Raw genomic sequence first — 12,115 nt, forward strand, 5'->3', positions numbered from 1 at the left:
CGGCGTTCCTCGGTCTAGGAGCCGATGCCGGCCGCGCCCTGGAGGCCCCGTAGCGGGGCCGGACCATGAGCCTGCTGGGCGGCCCGGCCTCCTCGCCGCGGGCCCCGCTGCAGTCCAGCAAGGCCAGGATGAAAAAGCTCCCGAAGAAGAGCCAGAACGAGAAGTACCGGCTCAAGTACCTGCGGCTGCGCAAAGCGGCCAAAGCCACGGTGTTTGTGAGTCTGACCGTCGCTCGGCGCTTCTCCGCCTCGACACTCCTAATTCGTGACATCTTACCCCGCACCGTTCCCCTCCCAGAGTGGCAGGAACAGCAGTGTTCGCTTTTGCAGTACACGTTACTTCTTGTTAGCCTTGTGTCCTTGGACAAATTTGGTAGTTTCTGTACTCTTCCCTTTCCCGACCCGTGGGAGCCAACTTCCTTTCGGAGTTGTGAAGATTTAGTGAGGACAGTGAGGTGCTTGGCACCTAGAAGAGGTGCCCATCAGTTTCAGCCACTGTCGTTCTTACTGCAAAACTCTTGGAAAGGCGTTTGAGTCTCAAGAGAACCCTAGAGTGAGGCATTGTTATTAAAAATGGCAGCAGTGAAACCCAAAGAGAATATTTGTTCAAGGGCACTGTGTCAGAGCCCTGATTCCAACTTCAGACACCCTGGTCCTAGTTTCCTTACTCCTTCAGCTACACAGCCTATTCCCCAGCACCTCAGCATAACCGACCTCTTCCCTCAACAGACACGTGAAGCTTTCAATAATTTACCCCCTTCTAATCCCTTGAGTCTCTCAAGTATTTCTGCTGTTCTTTTATTGTAGAGGCTCTGTTTTTATTGAATAAGTGAACTGACATGCCAGCCACAACTTGCGTTGCAGTATTCTGGCTTGCTGGACCCTGCCTCAGTGCTGGGCAGTAGGGAATGGAGTCCTCAAATAGGCTTCCGCGGCTGAATCACCACCTTACCTCTTCCTTCTACCAAAAGCTTGAACATCTCTCAACTTTTTTGGAAACATAAGGGAAGATTTGAAAATTAGCACATTTTTCCAAAAGCATTTATTTAGTACTTGCTGTGTGGTCTGGAGAGAAATGAAGATAGTAGAATTAAGAACTTGATGCTTCATTGGCCATTCCCTTTCTTTTATCCCCTACATGTCAGAGGTACCTAAAGTCTGAATATTCAGAGTTTGAGGTCTCACTTGTAGAACATCCAGATGAGAGAATTCCTTTACAACTGGTGCTTGGGAAACAGATTGAGTCAGAAAGATGATACTTGAGTACACATAAGTAGATTATGAAGTTTAAGAATTTTGCACAGTTGAGTTGATTTTATTCATCCAGTTTTTCTCTTTAAGGTTCATATTGCATGAGATGCTTTGNTTTTTAGGTTCATATTGCATGAGATGCTTTGGGTTAAGTTGGTTTTATAAGCTCCCCAAGAGTCAAGGCACTTGGGAACAGACATTTCTCCTATTTGTAAAGATTAAATTTAAGCATATATGGATTTAAGCAATATGCCCTTTTCTCTGCCAATTAGGGTGATCGTACATATCTTGGTTTGCCTAGGAGACCCTAGTCTACCATGCTGCACTGGTAGAATAGTTAATAGCACCCCCTTTTCACTCAAATATGCCAGTTTTTATAAGTTATATAATTACCCTGCCCATAGTGGAACTTGATTCTACATTTACCTGTAGGTCTTTTTAACCATTGTCTGCAAGGTAGAGTATCTCATCCTTCTCACCCAGCAACACAGACTTCTTTGGTTTGAAATATAGCTCCTCTTGGGTTGCCTGGGTGGCTCAGTCTGCTAAGCACCTGACTCTTGATTTCAGCTCAAGTCATGATCTCAGGGTCGTGAGATTGAGCCCCGTGTTGGGCTCCTCGCTGGGCATGGAGCCTGCTTGAGATTCTCTCTCTTTCCCTCTCCCTCAGCCCTTTCCCCCCATCTCGTTCCTGCGTGTGAGCTCTCTCTCAAAAAAGAAGGAAAGATACAGCTCCTCTTCCCAATGTAATACTTTGATCTTTTATTCTTTTTATGTGATTATATCCAAAAATTTTTCTTAAAGGAAAATGCTGCTATTTGTGATGAAATTGCTCGTCTGGAGGAAAAATTTCTTAAAGCAAAAGAAGAAAGACGGTGAGCTCCCTTCGTTTTGTGTTCAGAATCACATTTTCAGTAATTGATATGGTGTGACTATTCTGGGAATTTTTCTCTTGTGGAATTTTTGTGCCTTTTACAATCCACTGGCTACTGATCAAGTACAGAATAACTCACAACCTCTAGTACTGGCTCCCATTTACCCAAGTCGTGTTGGACCCTGGGGTTGAGACAGCTCCTCTATTCGTCTTTCTAACACAGCCCTCTTGCCACATCTAATGAGCTATCTTCTTGTAACTCCCCAATTATAAAAGAGAAGGGATGAAAGAAACTGCCTCTCCTTCCACAAATACTCAATATGTACTACTTTGTGCAAAGCACAGCGGGTATATATAAAATACGTACATAAGCAGGTCATGGTATGTGCCCTTTGACAGCATAACACCTTTCAGCATCAAGGTAGAGGAACCCTGTTAATGCAAGAGAGAGAAGCTACGGTCCTTATCTTTGGCTCCTTCACGTATTGTCCTCTGGAGCTTCATTATTCCCTGGGCTCAAGAAGAACATTATTTTTATGAGTGTAATAATCTTTGTATATAATTCTGGCTTTTCTAGTACTTGAGTAAAATACGGAATTGAGATGAAACAGAAGTTCACACCTCTGCTCCCTTTCCTTCCCAACCTCAGGTATTTGCTAAAGAAGCTTCTCCAGCTTCAGGCTCTAACCGAAGGGGACGTACACGCTGCAGCTCCTTCCCACAGCTCCAGTTTGCCCCTGCCTTATGGTGCGGCCAGCTCTGTGGGAACTATACAGGGAGCTGGGTCCATTTCTGGACCCAGCGCTGGGGCTGAGGAACCGTTCGGGAAGAAATCCAAGAAGGAGAAAAAAGAAAAAGGCAAAGAGAACAACAAACTGGAAGGTACCTTGGGGAGAGGAAGGATATCACTTGCCCCAGTGGCCCAACAACTAATGGCAAAGACCTGGAACTAACTGATAGACACACATGACCACAGATGTACTTAAACCCTCCTTAAGCAGCCCTAATAGCCCTCAGAAAGCAAGTGTATTGGAGCCCCTTTGGGTGGAGGAATTCTAGACAAACCTGGTTACATGTGAAGGGAGCAAGGTCAGGCCTTCCCCTTCTCCCACAGCCCCAGCTCTCTGGGTTGCCTTCCGTTCAGTCTTTCCTAGAGGCAGGGAAATGGGCTAGGGACCTTTTGAGCACACGGATGGCTTGGGAAATTTCTGATCTGATAGATGAAGTAAGAGGCCTTAAAAAGTGCAAGCCTTTTGGGTCCTCCGCACAAATAACAAAATTAGCCACTGCCAGGTGGGTGGGTTAGAAAGATACTCTGGGCTTTGGGGGAAAGTCCCATGTGCCCATTCAGTGAGTTTATAGAACCAGGATTGGCTTATTGCTCTTAGCATTCACATGTAAATATTCCCCTTCCCCTCAGCACTGGGAGGGGCCTAAAGTGGGTGACCCCAGATTTGCGTTTCAGTTCTGAAGAAAACATCCAAGAAAAAGAAAATGGAGGGAGGTGCTCGCAAGCTGGTTCAGCCCATTGCCCTGGATCCCTCAGGACGGCCTGTGTTCCCCATCGGACTGGGGGGTCTAACAGTATATAGCCTGGGGGAGGTGAGTGAGACCAGCGATACATAGAGAGGAGAATCAGAAATATGGGAATGGGGTTGAGCCTTCCCTCCCTGTTCCCATTAGCCGCAGCCCCTTGCTGATCCAGACCAACCCCAGAAAACCGCCAGTCCCTAGGAAACCAGGTCAGTTTTGTCTGCTGCCCAGCATACACACTTTCTCTCTGTGATTCGAGTCACTCTCTGCAGCCCCAAAGTGGTCTTAAAGGCTACCATGGTACACTGGACTGCTGAATTCTCCAGCGACCTCAGTCGCAGATTGGGGGAATCTTTCTTATAGATCATCACCGACCGACCTGGCTTCCATGATGAGAGCGCCATCTACCCCGTGGGCTACTGCAGTACTCGAACGTACGCCAGCGTGAAGTGCCCCGCCCAGAAGTGTTTGTATACCTGCCAGATCAAGGATGGTGGCGTGCAGCCTCAGGTACCCACTCTGTGAAGAACCACTGTTTTTTTCTCTTTCTTTTTTCTGAGACCCTTCTCTGTGACAGCCATTTAAGGGGTATACCTGTTTTGACACTTAGAGTACGTCCTGTATAATAACTATTTGGGTAACTCCAAGATGCAGAAAAGCGATTGGCCCTAAGTCAGACCTTTGTCAATAAGAGCTTGAACAGGGATTTGAATCTGTCAGTCTGGCTCTCATATTGATGCCCTTTCCTTTGAACCCTGCTGCTTGTACTGTTGCTATGGTGACTGTGAGGCTGAGCAAGCCTGCTTATTTGTGGCGTGCAGGCATATATACCAGAACGATGACTCTGATAGTCTGCCATTTCAGGAAGGAGCAAAATGGAGGTAGCAAAGAAGCTGCATATTGGTTTCTGATTGCACACGCTCCTAAGGACCTGGGAGACTTGAACCTTCGTCTTAGGAAACACCTTTGTTCATCCTTCCCGCTGCTGTGATTCAAGGCAGTTCCTTTTCCCCAGCCATCACCTCCGATCACTGGGAAGAAATAGACCATTTTCAGAGTTCCAGGCTTCACTGTCTGATGATGTTGCAGATCACTGGAAAGTTGGGCAGAAGGAGGTGGAAGCACCTTTGAGCAGAAGCTGAGAGCCTGCCTGATGCATGTGGATAATGGTGCACCCTCGTGTCCTGGTTAGAGCACTGTTAGGTGCATGTGAGTGTTCGCATGACGTGGCCATTCGGAAAGACTCATAGTGTAGCAATATACCATTTTTTTTTCTTTTTTTTTTATTACGATATGTTAGTCACCATACACTACATCATTAGTTTTTGATGTAGTGTTCCAGGATTCATTGTTTGCGAATATACCATATTTATAACAAATTTATAAATTCAGTGCAAATGTAATCAAAATTTAATAGGATTGTAATGGATATTGACAAGCTGATTCTTAATTTCCTTAAAGACAAACTGCTGAAATATTTTTGAAAAGAAGAGTTTGTGGGGTTTTTAGCTTCCTTTTTTTTTTTTTAAAGCTCATTAACCCCTCTGGACATTATTTTCAGATACATCGTGAGTTTCAATTCTTTTTTTTTTCCAACTGACATGAAGTGATATCTCTAGTGTACATATAATGCATATAATACTTGAGTATGCTTCCAGATGATTCTTTTTCATTTCTGTTTATAAATGCTAATAAGACTTCTAATTACTTTAGCTTTATAGGATGTTTTACCCTATATGTTAACAGAAAATATAGAAGAGTATTTTTATAATCTTTGAGGTGAAAGCTTTTCTTTAGCAAGGCATGAAATATAGGGCCATAAAGGAAAATAGTAACAGATTTAACCGTTAAAAACGTAATGAATGACAAAAGACCCAATAATCCAAGTTAAAACTCAAGCAAAAAACAGGAAGAAAGTATTTAACAGTGGATTAATATCCAGATAAAGTGCTCCTGTGGTCAAATATAAAAAGAAATTAGATACAACAGGTATTTCATAGAAACAGTGCAGATAGTAAGAACGGACCTCATTAGCAATTAGGGAAANGATTTAACCGTTAAAAACGTAATGAATGACAAAAGACCCAATAATCCAAGTTAAAACTCAAGCAAAAAAACAGGAAGAAAGTATATAACAGTGGATTAATATCCAGATAAAGTGCTCCTGTGGTCAAATATAAAAAGCAATTAGATACAACAGGTATTTCATAGAAACAGTGCAGATAGTAAGAACGGACCTCATTAGCAATTAGGGAAATGTATATAAAAAGGTCTTACTTTGCTTATAGGCAAACAGCAGAAAGATTGATAATATTTAGTGTTGGCCAGGGTATAGGAAAACAAGTATGCATTAGTATGAGTGAAAATTTTCATTCTTTTGGAAGGCAACTTGGCAATATCAGCGAGTTTAATATGTGTGTCCTTTGACCCAGAATACTGTTAGATGTTCAAGTATTTACTAGAAAAATGTGGAAATGTGAATAAAAGAGTTACATATAACAATATACATTGTGGCATTGTATGCAATGGCAAGAAATTAGAAATAGCTGAAATACACATCAGTAGGAGAATGGTTAAAAATCAAGGTTTATCCACCTTGTGTGATACTATGTAGCAGTTACAAGAATGAAGTAGAATTGTACATACAAACGGGGAACACCCTCCAAAACCAGAATAGGAGATTTGGGCCTTTTATTTGCTCTTCGTGCAAAACAGAATAGTGTGCATACAGTATTAAAGACTGGAATTGACGTGACTAGTACCAAATAAGAGAGCCATCCTGGAATATCTGAAGATAATTGCTTGCGGTTTTTTCTTGCGTGGCTAAGAAATAAATATAAACAATCAGTATCTTCAGTTTGCAATGTATGTCATTGGTTGAAGTAACAAAACCACTGACTAAAACTCACAAGATAATTATTATTGACAAAATTGAAAGAGCTCTAAAATTTGACACAGTAAAATTGAAGTTCAAAGTGCAGAAGAAAACTTAACAGCTGCAGAAACCATACGCAGTAAAGTAGATTTTGGATTCTTAAAAAATGATTAATAATGCACATGATTGCTTGAAAATATAGAGAAAATAAATTAATCCTGTTTGGAATAATTTGATTAAAGTAAACATTAAAAAGCTGGGTACTGTTTCGTTTTGGGTTTGGTTTGGTTAGGTTTGGTTAGGTTTTTATTTAAATTCTAGTTAGTTAACATACAGTGTAATATTCGCTTCAGGAGTAGAATTTAATGGTTTATCAGTTACATAGAGCACCCAGTGCTCATCGCAAGTGCCCTCCTTAATCCCCATCACCCACTAACTTCCCCCCCAGCCCTGCCCACCTCCCCTCCAGTAAACCTCAGTTTGTTCTTTCTAGTTAAGAGTCTGTTTTAAATGGTTTGCCTCTCTCTCCTTTTTTTTCCCCTATGTTTATCTGTTTTGTTTCTTAAATTCCACATGAGTGAAATCATATGGTATCTGTCTTTCTGACTTATTTCGCTTAGTATTATACATTCTACCTCCATCCATGTTGTTGTAAATGGCAAGATTTCATTCTTTTTGATAGCTGAGTAACCTTCCAGTGTGTGTGTGTGTGTGTGCACGCGCGTGCGCTCGCCACCTCTTTATCCATTCATCAGTCGATGGGCATTTAGGCTCTTTCCATAATTTGGCTATTGTTGATAATGCTGCTGTAAACACTGGGGTGCATTTTCCCTTCAAATCACTGTATTTTTATCCTTTGGATAAATACCTAGTAGTGCAATTGCTGGGTCACAGGGTAGCTCTATTTTTAACATTTTCAGGAACCTCCATACCGTTTTCCACAGTGGCTGCACCAACTTGCGTTCCCACCAACAGTGCACGAAGGTTCCCCTATCTCCACATCCTCGCCAACACCTATTACTTCCTGTGTTGTTAATTTTAGCCATTCTGACCAGTGTGATGTGGTACCTCATTGTAATTTTGATTGCGTTTCCCTGATGATGAGTGATGTTGAGCATCTTTTCATGTGTCTGTTGGCCATCTGGATGTCTTTGGAAAAATGGATACTGTTTAACTGAACTTGATAGAACACTGGTCAAGGAATTGAATTGGTGAAATAGAACTTGTTACAGAAATATTTTCTTTGCAAAAATTCATTGAACTTATGGAAAACTGGTCAAGGAATTAAGTTGGCTAGGTAGTGTTTGTTACAAAAATACTTTTTGGCAAGAATTCCTCAGTATTAGTATAATTTTAATTTAAGGGTTTTTTCTTTTTATAGTCAAGATAGTTTGCAATTCAAAAAATAAATGAGGCTTGCAGTAAAAATGGCCTGTGTTCCTTCTAGATCTTACAGAGTAAAGCTAAGACTACATGATCTTATTTTATCTCATGTATTTCTAAAATACCATCTGTGGGGCACCTGGGTGGCTCAGTCGGTTGAGCATCTGACTCTTGATTTCGGCTCAGGTCATGATCTCAGGGTCATGAGACCAGCCCCATGTCAGGCTCCCCCTCAGCAGGGAGTCTACTTCTCTCTCTCTCTCTCTCTTTCCCTCCCTCCCTCCTTCCCTCTGCCCCTCCCACAACTGGTGCTCTTTCTCTGTCTCTAAAATAAATCTTTAAAAAATATTTAAAAATACCATTTGTATTTGTACTTAATAGATGTAAGTGGATAGGAAAGGTATGCAACAAATGAAGTGTTGACCACTGGAGAGCAGTCAGGCAAGGTATATAGAACTGAAACAGTCAAAGGACTTTCTGTGCTTCCTTGCGCTCGTTTGAATTTTTAAGCACTCTAGGAAATTGTGCCCACCTTCTAGTAACATGTACATTCCGCTTCAAGATCTAGAGTGAAGACGTCATTATAGGAGTAGTATGACTTTCTGCTACTTCCTCCTTCAAGGCTGATCTCCTTGCCCCTTGATCTTTCTTAGTTTGAAATTGTTCCTGAAGATGACCCCCAGAATGCCATCGTCACCGCCTCTGCTGATGCCTGTCACGCAGAACTGCTCAAGGCCATAAGTGCTGCTATGTAAGTTGAAGCTTGAAAACAGTCTAAAGAGATCACTTGTGGTAAAGTGAGACTTTCCTTATGTTTCATGTCTGGAGATCCCATATTTATAGAAAGCTATCCTGCATCCTTTATATTTCTTACCAGAGATCCTTTGGATTTCTCCAGAGTACCCAAGTCAAGACAGTGTGTTCTCTGCCTTCCTATCCACAGTCCATTCTTAAACCCATTCTCATCTCCCTCTCCACTTAAAAACTACAAATCCTCCCTCTCCTATTTAGGGGGAAGCTAATACCCAACCTGCTTCCATCCGGAGCTGACTTTTTTGGGTTTTCTCATCCAACTATTCACAACCTGATCCAGAGTTGTCCAGGAGCTCGAAAATGCCTCAAGTAAGTGTGGTCAAATCCATCCCCTTGAGAGAAGCACTGCGATGAGTGGCTCAGGGACATAAGCCAGCAGCTGCTGCTTTGCTCACGCTTCCTGAGCTGCTGCTGTGTGCGGGGCGTGCTTGCTCCTCAGCCTGTGTACCTCAGTGTTAGTCCTCTTTGCCTCAAGTGAGCAGGAGCCAGTACCCACAGTACTAAAGTTACCGTTTTCTGTGAGTACCGTGACAGCAAAAGGGTTGGGAAGTCCTGCAGGATAACGTGTCCCTAAAGACACCAGTCTTCTCTTAGTTTCTTCGTTAATGTGATTTTTAGACATGTATGGAAGCAATGTACAGGAGAAAGTACCGGATCTCTCCGGAAGTAAGAATGGGTTATTATGGCTAACAGACACCCCTTACCATAATGCCCTTTGATCCTGCAGTTACCAGTGGGTGAAATTTGATGTGTGGAAACCCGGAGACGGGCAGCCGCCCCAAGGACTGCCAGAGAATGATGCAGCGATAAGCTTCGAAGCCTTCCAGAGACAGGCCTTTGGTGAAGATCATGGTGACCCCATTCTGCCAGGTATCTTAATTTTACCTTTCTGGCTTGAAAGTGGACTGCTTTTAGGCCGCCCTCTACTCTTCATTCAGAGTTGAGTACTGCAAATAGCTGGGCAGTAAGTGGTAGAAACTTCACTGCCCCGACCATGGAGAGTCCCAGGTGCCAGGACCAGCTGGCCTGCGGGGCTCCCCGGCAGTGCTGGCCGCATCATGGAGCAGCCGGCTGTCAGGGTAAGGCAGGGCCCACGGAGAAATTGGCCTTTCTCTTTTTCTAACCTGAGTAAGACGCAAGCCCAGCTTCAGGGGAGAGTCTACTGTGCAGAACTAAAATTTCAAATGAAGTGAAGGGGACCAGATCACGGCCTTGGTCCCACCTATGTTCGGTGGATTCCCCTGCCCCAGATGGGTGGAACGATCAGGGATCTGGCCTTGGATCATACAGGGAGAGCTCTGGATGGGAAGTAATAGATTTAAAATTCTCACTCTCTAATATACTGTATAACCCTAGGCAAATCAATCACTTAATCTATTTTGGACACAGTTTTCTTCAGTGTAAAAGTTAAGTTTCTGTCCTGTCTTACCAAACAAGGGCAGGATTCGGCTGACAGATGTAAGGGTGTAGGGAATTGAAAGGACATCCATGTGTCTGATCAGTCCCCTGAGATTCCCGGGCAGCAGTGGAACTGAAGGAATTTTCTTCTTCAGGATCCTTGGACCTGCCAGAGCTTCAGCCCACACCCTTCGTGTCTTCTTACCAACCCGCATTCCTGACACATGAACCCCTGGTGGACACTCACCTGGAGCACCTGAAGTCTCTGTCACAGTGCAGCCCGACCCCATCTTCAGATTGAGCAGGAGGGGGTCGCACACCACGTCATCTAACTTAAAGTAAAATTCCGAGTGTGGAAGAAGGCAGCGGTTCAGGAGTGAAGGAGATACCAACACATTTTGTCATGGAGGCCCCCGTGGTGACGGTGTTCCCTGGGAAAAGCTTCAGCTGCTTTATTATTAGCAATAAATTTCTCTTTACAAATCTGCTTATTTTCATCTTGTTGTAATCAGGATTTTTTTTTTTTTTTTTTTTTTTTTTTTTTTTTTTTGCTTAGCCCTGCCTGAGGTAAACTTAGTGCTCTGTAAGCCCAAGTAAGAGAAGGCTGCCACTCGGGAGGGAGAGGTGGGAGTCTGACAGCCTTCCCCCTGGATTGTGATCCTAGCTCCGGGAATGAAGTCCTGGCCCCTGCTACCCGAGCAGCTGCTCTCTTTTCACGTCCGATCACAGCCCAGTGCTGCTTGTCCCCAAGCTGGAGAGGCCAGTCCGAGGCTCGCCGTTCATCTTTCTCTCCACACCTCACATCCTTCAAGGGAACCAAAAAGTCCTCTGTAATCCTGTCTGCCCCCTTTCTGTTCCTTATCCAAGAATGTGCTTGTCGCGGAATATAGAGTCCACATGATGACACAGATAACAGCCCCCATCCCGCACGACAGGCTCACCCCGTCACTTCGCTAGCCGGCTGATAACATAACTATTCTATGTGACTGAATGTGTTGGCCGTGCTTAGGGCGCCAAGGGAGAGGTTGCCCGCCTCACCGGATCCGGAACAAGGCAGAACCATGTGGGCTGCCCTTGCTGGCCACCCAGCCAGGTACCCGGGCCAGCCGGAAGGAAGCCACGGAAGGACCCCAGAACGGGAAGAACGGGGAAGGAGCGGTGACAGGCGTCACGGTACCACAGTTCCTAGCTGCTGACTGGGGACACAAGACGGGGGGATCTTGTTTCCCAGGAGTGGATGCACCAGTGGAGGGAGGGGTCGGATGGCCGCGTTGGGAGCACAGCGCACTGGCCACCCAAGTATCCGAAACTAACCGCTATTAACTTGATGACTCTTAACTATAGTCTTTATAAGTTTCTGTAGCTTTTACAATACAAAAAAAATTGGGGTAACAGCAAGCCAGGGGTTTAAGGGGATGACTCAAAGCTGTTAATGCTTTCATGATGTTTTCCTTTTCTCGCTGCCTGAGTTGGCTAGACACGTGCACTTCGCAGAAATGACAGCTACGGCTTCAACATAGAGCAAATATCTTCTAGTGCAGTCTGAGTAAAACACATCAAAGTGAGCCTCACTTTAAGAAAGACATTCAAAATTTTTTTAAATAAGTTATCGTGCTGTTTGCTTTAATAAGTGTATCTACTTCATCACTTTCCCAAAGGGGTGGTTGTCAAACTACAGATCTCAACCCATTGGTTGCTCCCAAACTTAGGGAGTCAAGACCTCTATTTTTTAAATTAAATAAAACAGAACTTAGTAGAAGGCATCACATGTCAAAACGCTGAAATCTGGATTTCAGCTATAGTGTGTATATGTGTATTTATATAAAAATCACATGCATACACACGAAAGGGGTACATGGGACAAATGTAAAATGTTTTTACTACAGATCATTTTTAAAAACTTGAACCACCCCCCCCCCAGTATACTTAAGACATCTTTTCATCCATTGGATTGTTAAAGATTTAAATTTGACGATATCCAGTGTCCGT

The 12,115-nt window shown here is 43.7% G+C and overlaps 1 protein-coding gene across 1 annotated transcript; it reads left to right on the forward strand.

The window, feature by feature from the left end:
* TBRG1 (transforming growth factor beta regulator 1) lies at positions 1 to 10,617 on the forward strand. The gene is made up of 9 exons (XM_002923982.4): positions 1 to 215; positions 2,055 to 2,125; positions 2,774 to 3,006; positions 3,590 to 3,726; positions 4,021 to 4,167; positions 8,569 to 8,666; positions 8,927 to 9,037; positions 9,456 to 9,598; positions 10,282 to 10,617. The coding sequence occupies exons 1-9, from the start codon at positions 66 to 68 to the stop codon at positions 10,425 to 10,427; spliced, it is 1,236 nt and encodes a 411-aa protein (XP_002924028.1). The 5' UTR covers positions 1 to 65; the 3' UTR covers positions 10,428 to 10,617.
* Positions 10,618 to 12,115: the final 1,498 nt, after the last annotated feature.

The sequence above is a fragment of the Ailuropoda melanoleuca genome, chromosome 8 (genome assembly GCF_002007445.2).
Source record: "Ailuropoda melanoleuca isolate Jingjing chromosome 8, ASM200744v2, whole genome shotgun sequence".
Classification (NCBI taxonomy): domain Eukaryota; kingdom Metazoa; phylum Chordata; class Mammalia; order Carnivora; family Ursidae; genus Ailuropoda; species Ailuropoda melanoleuca.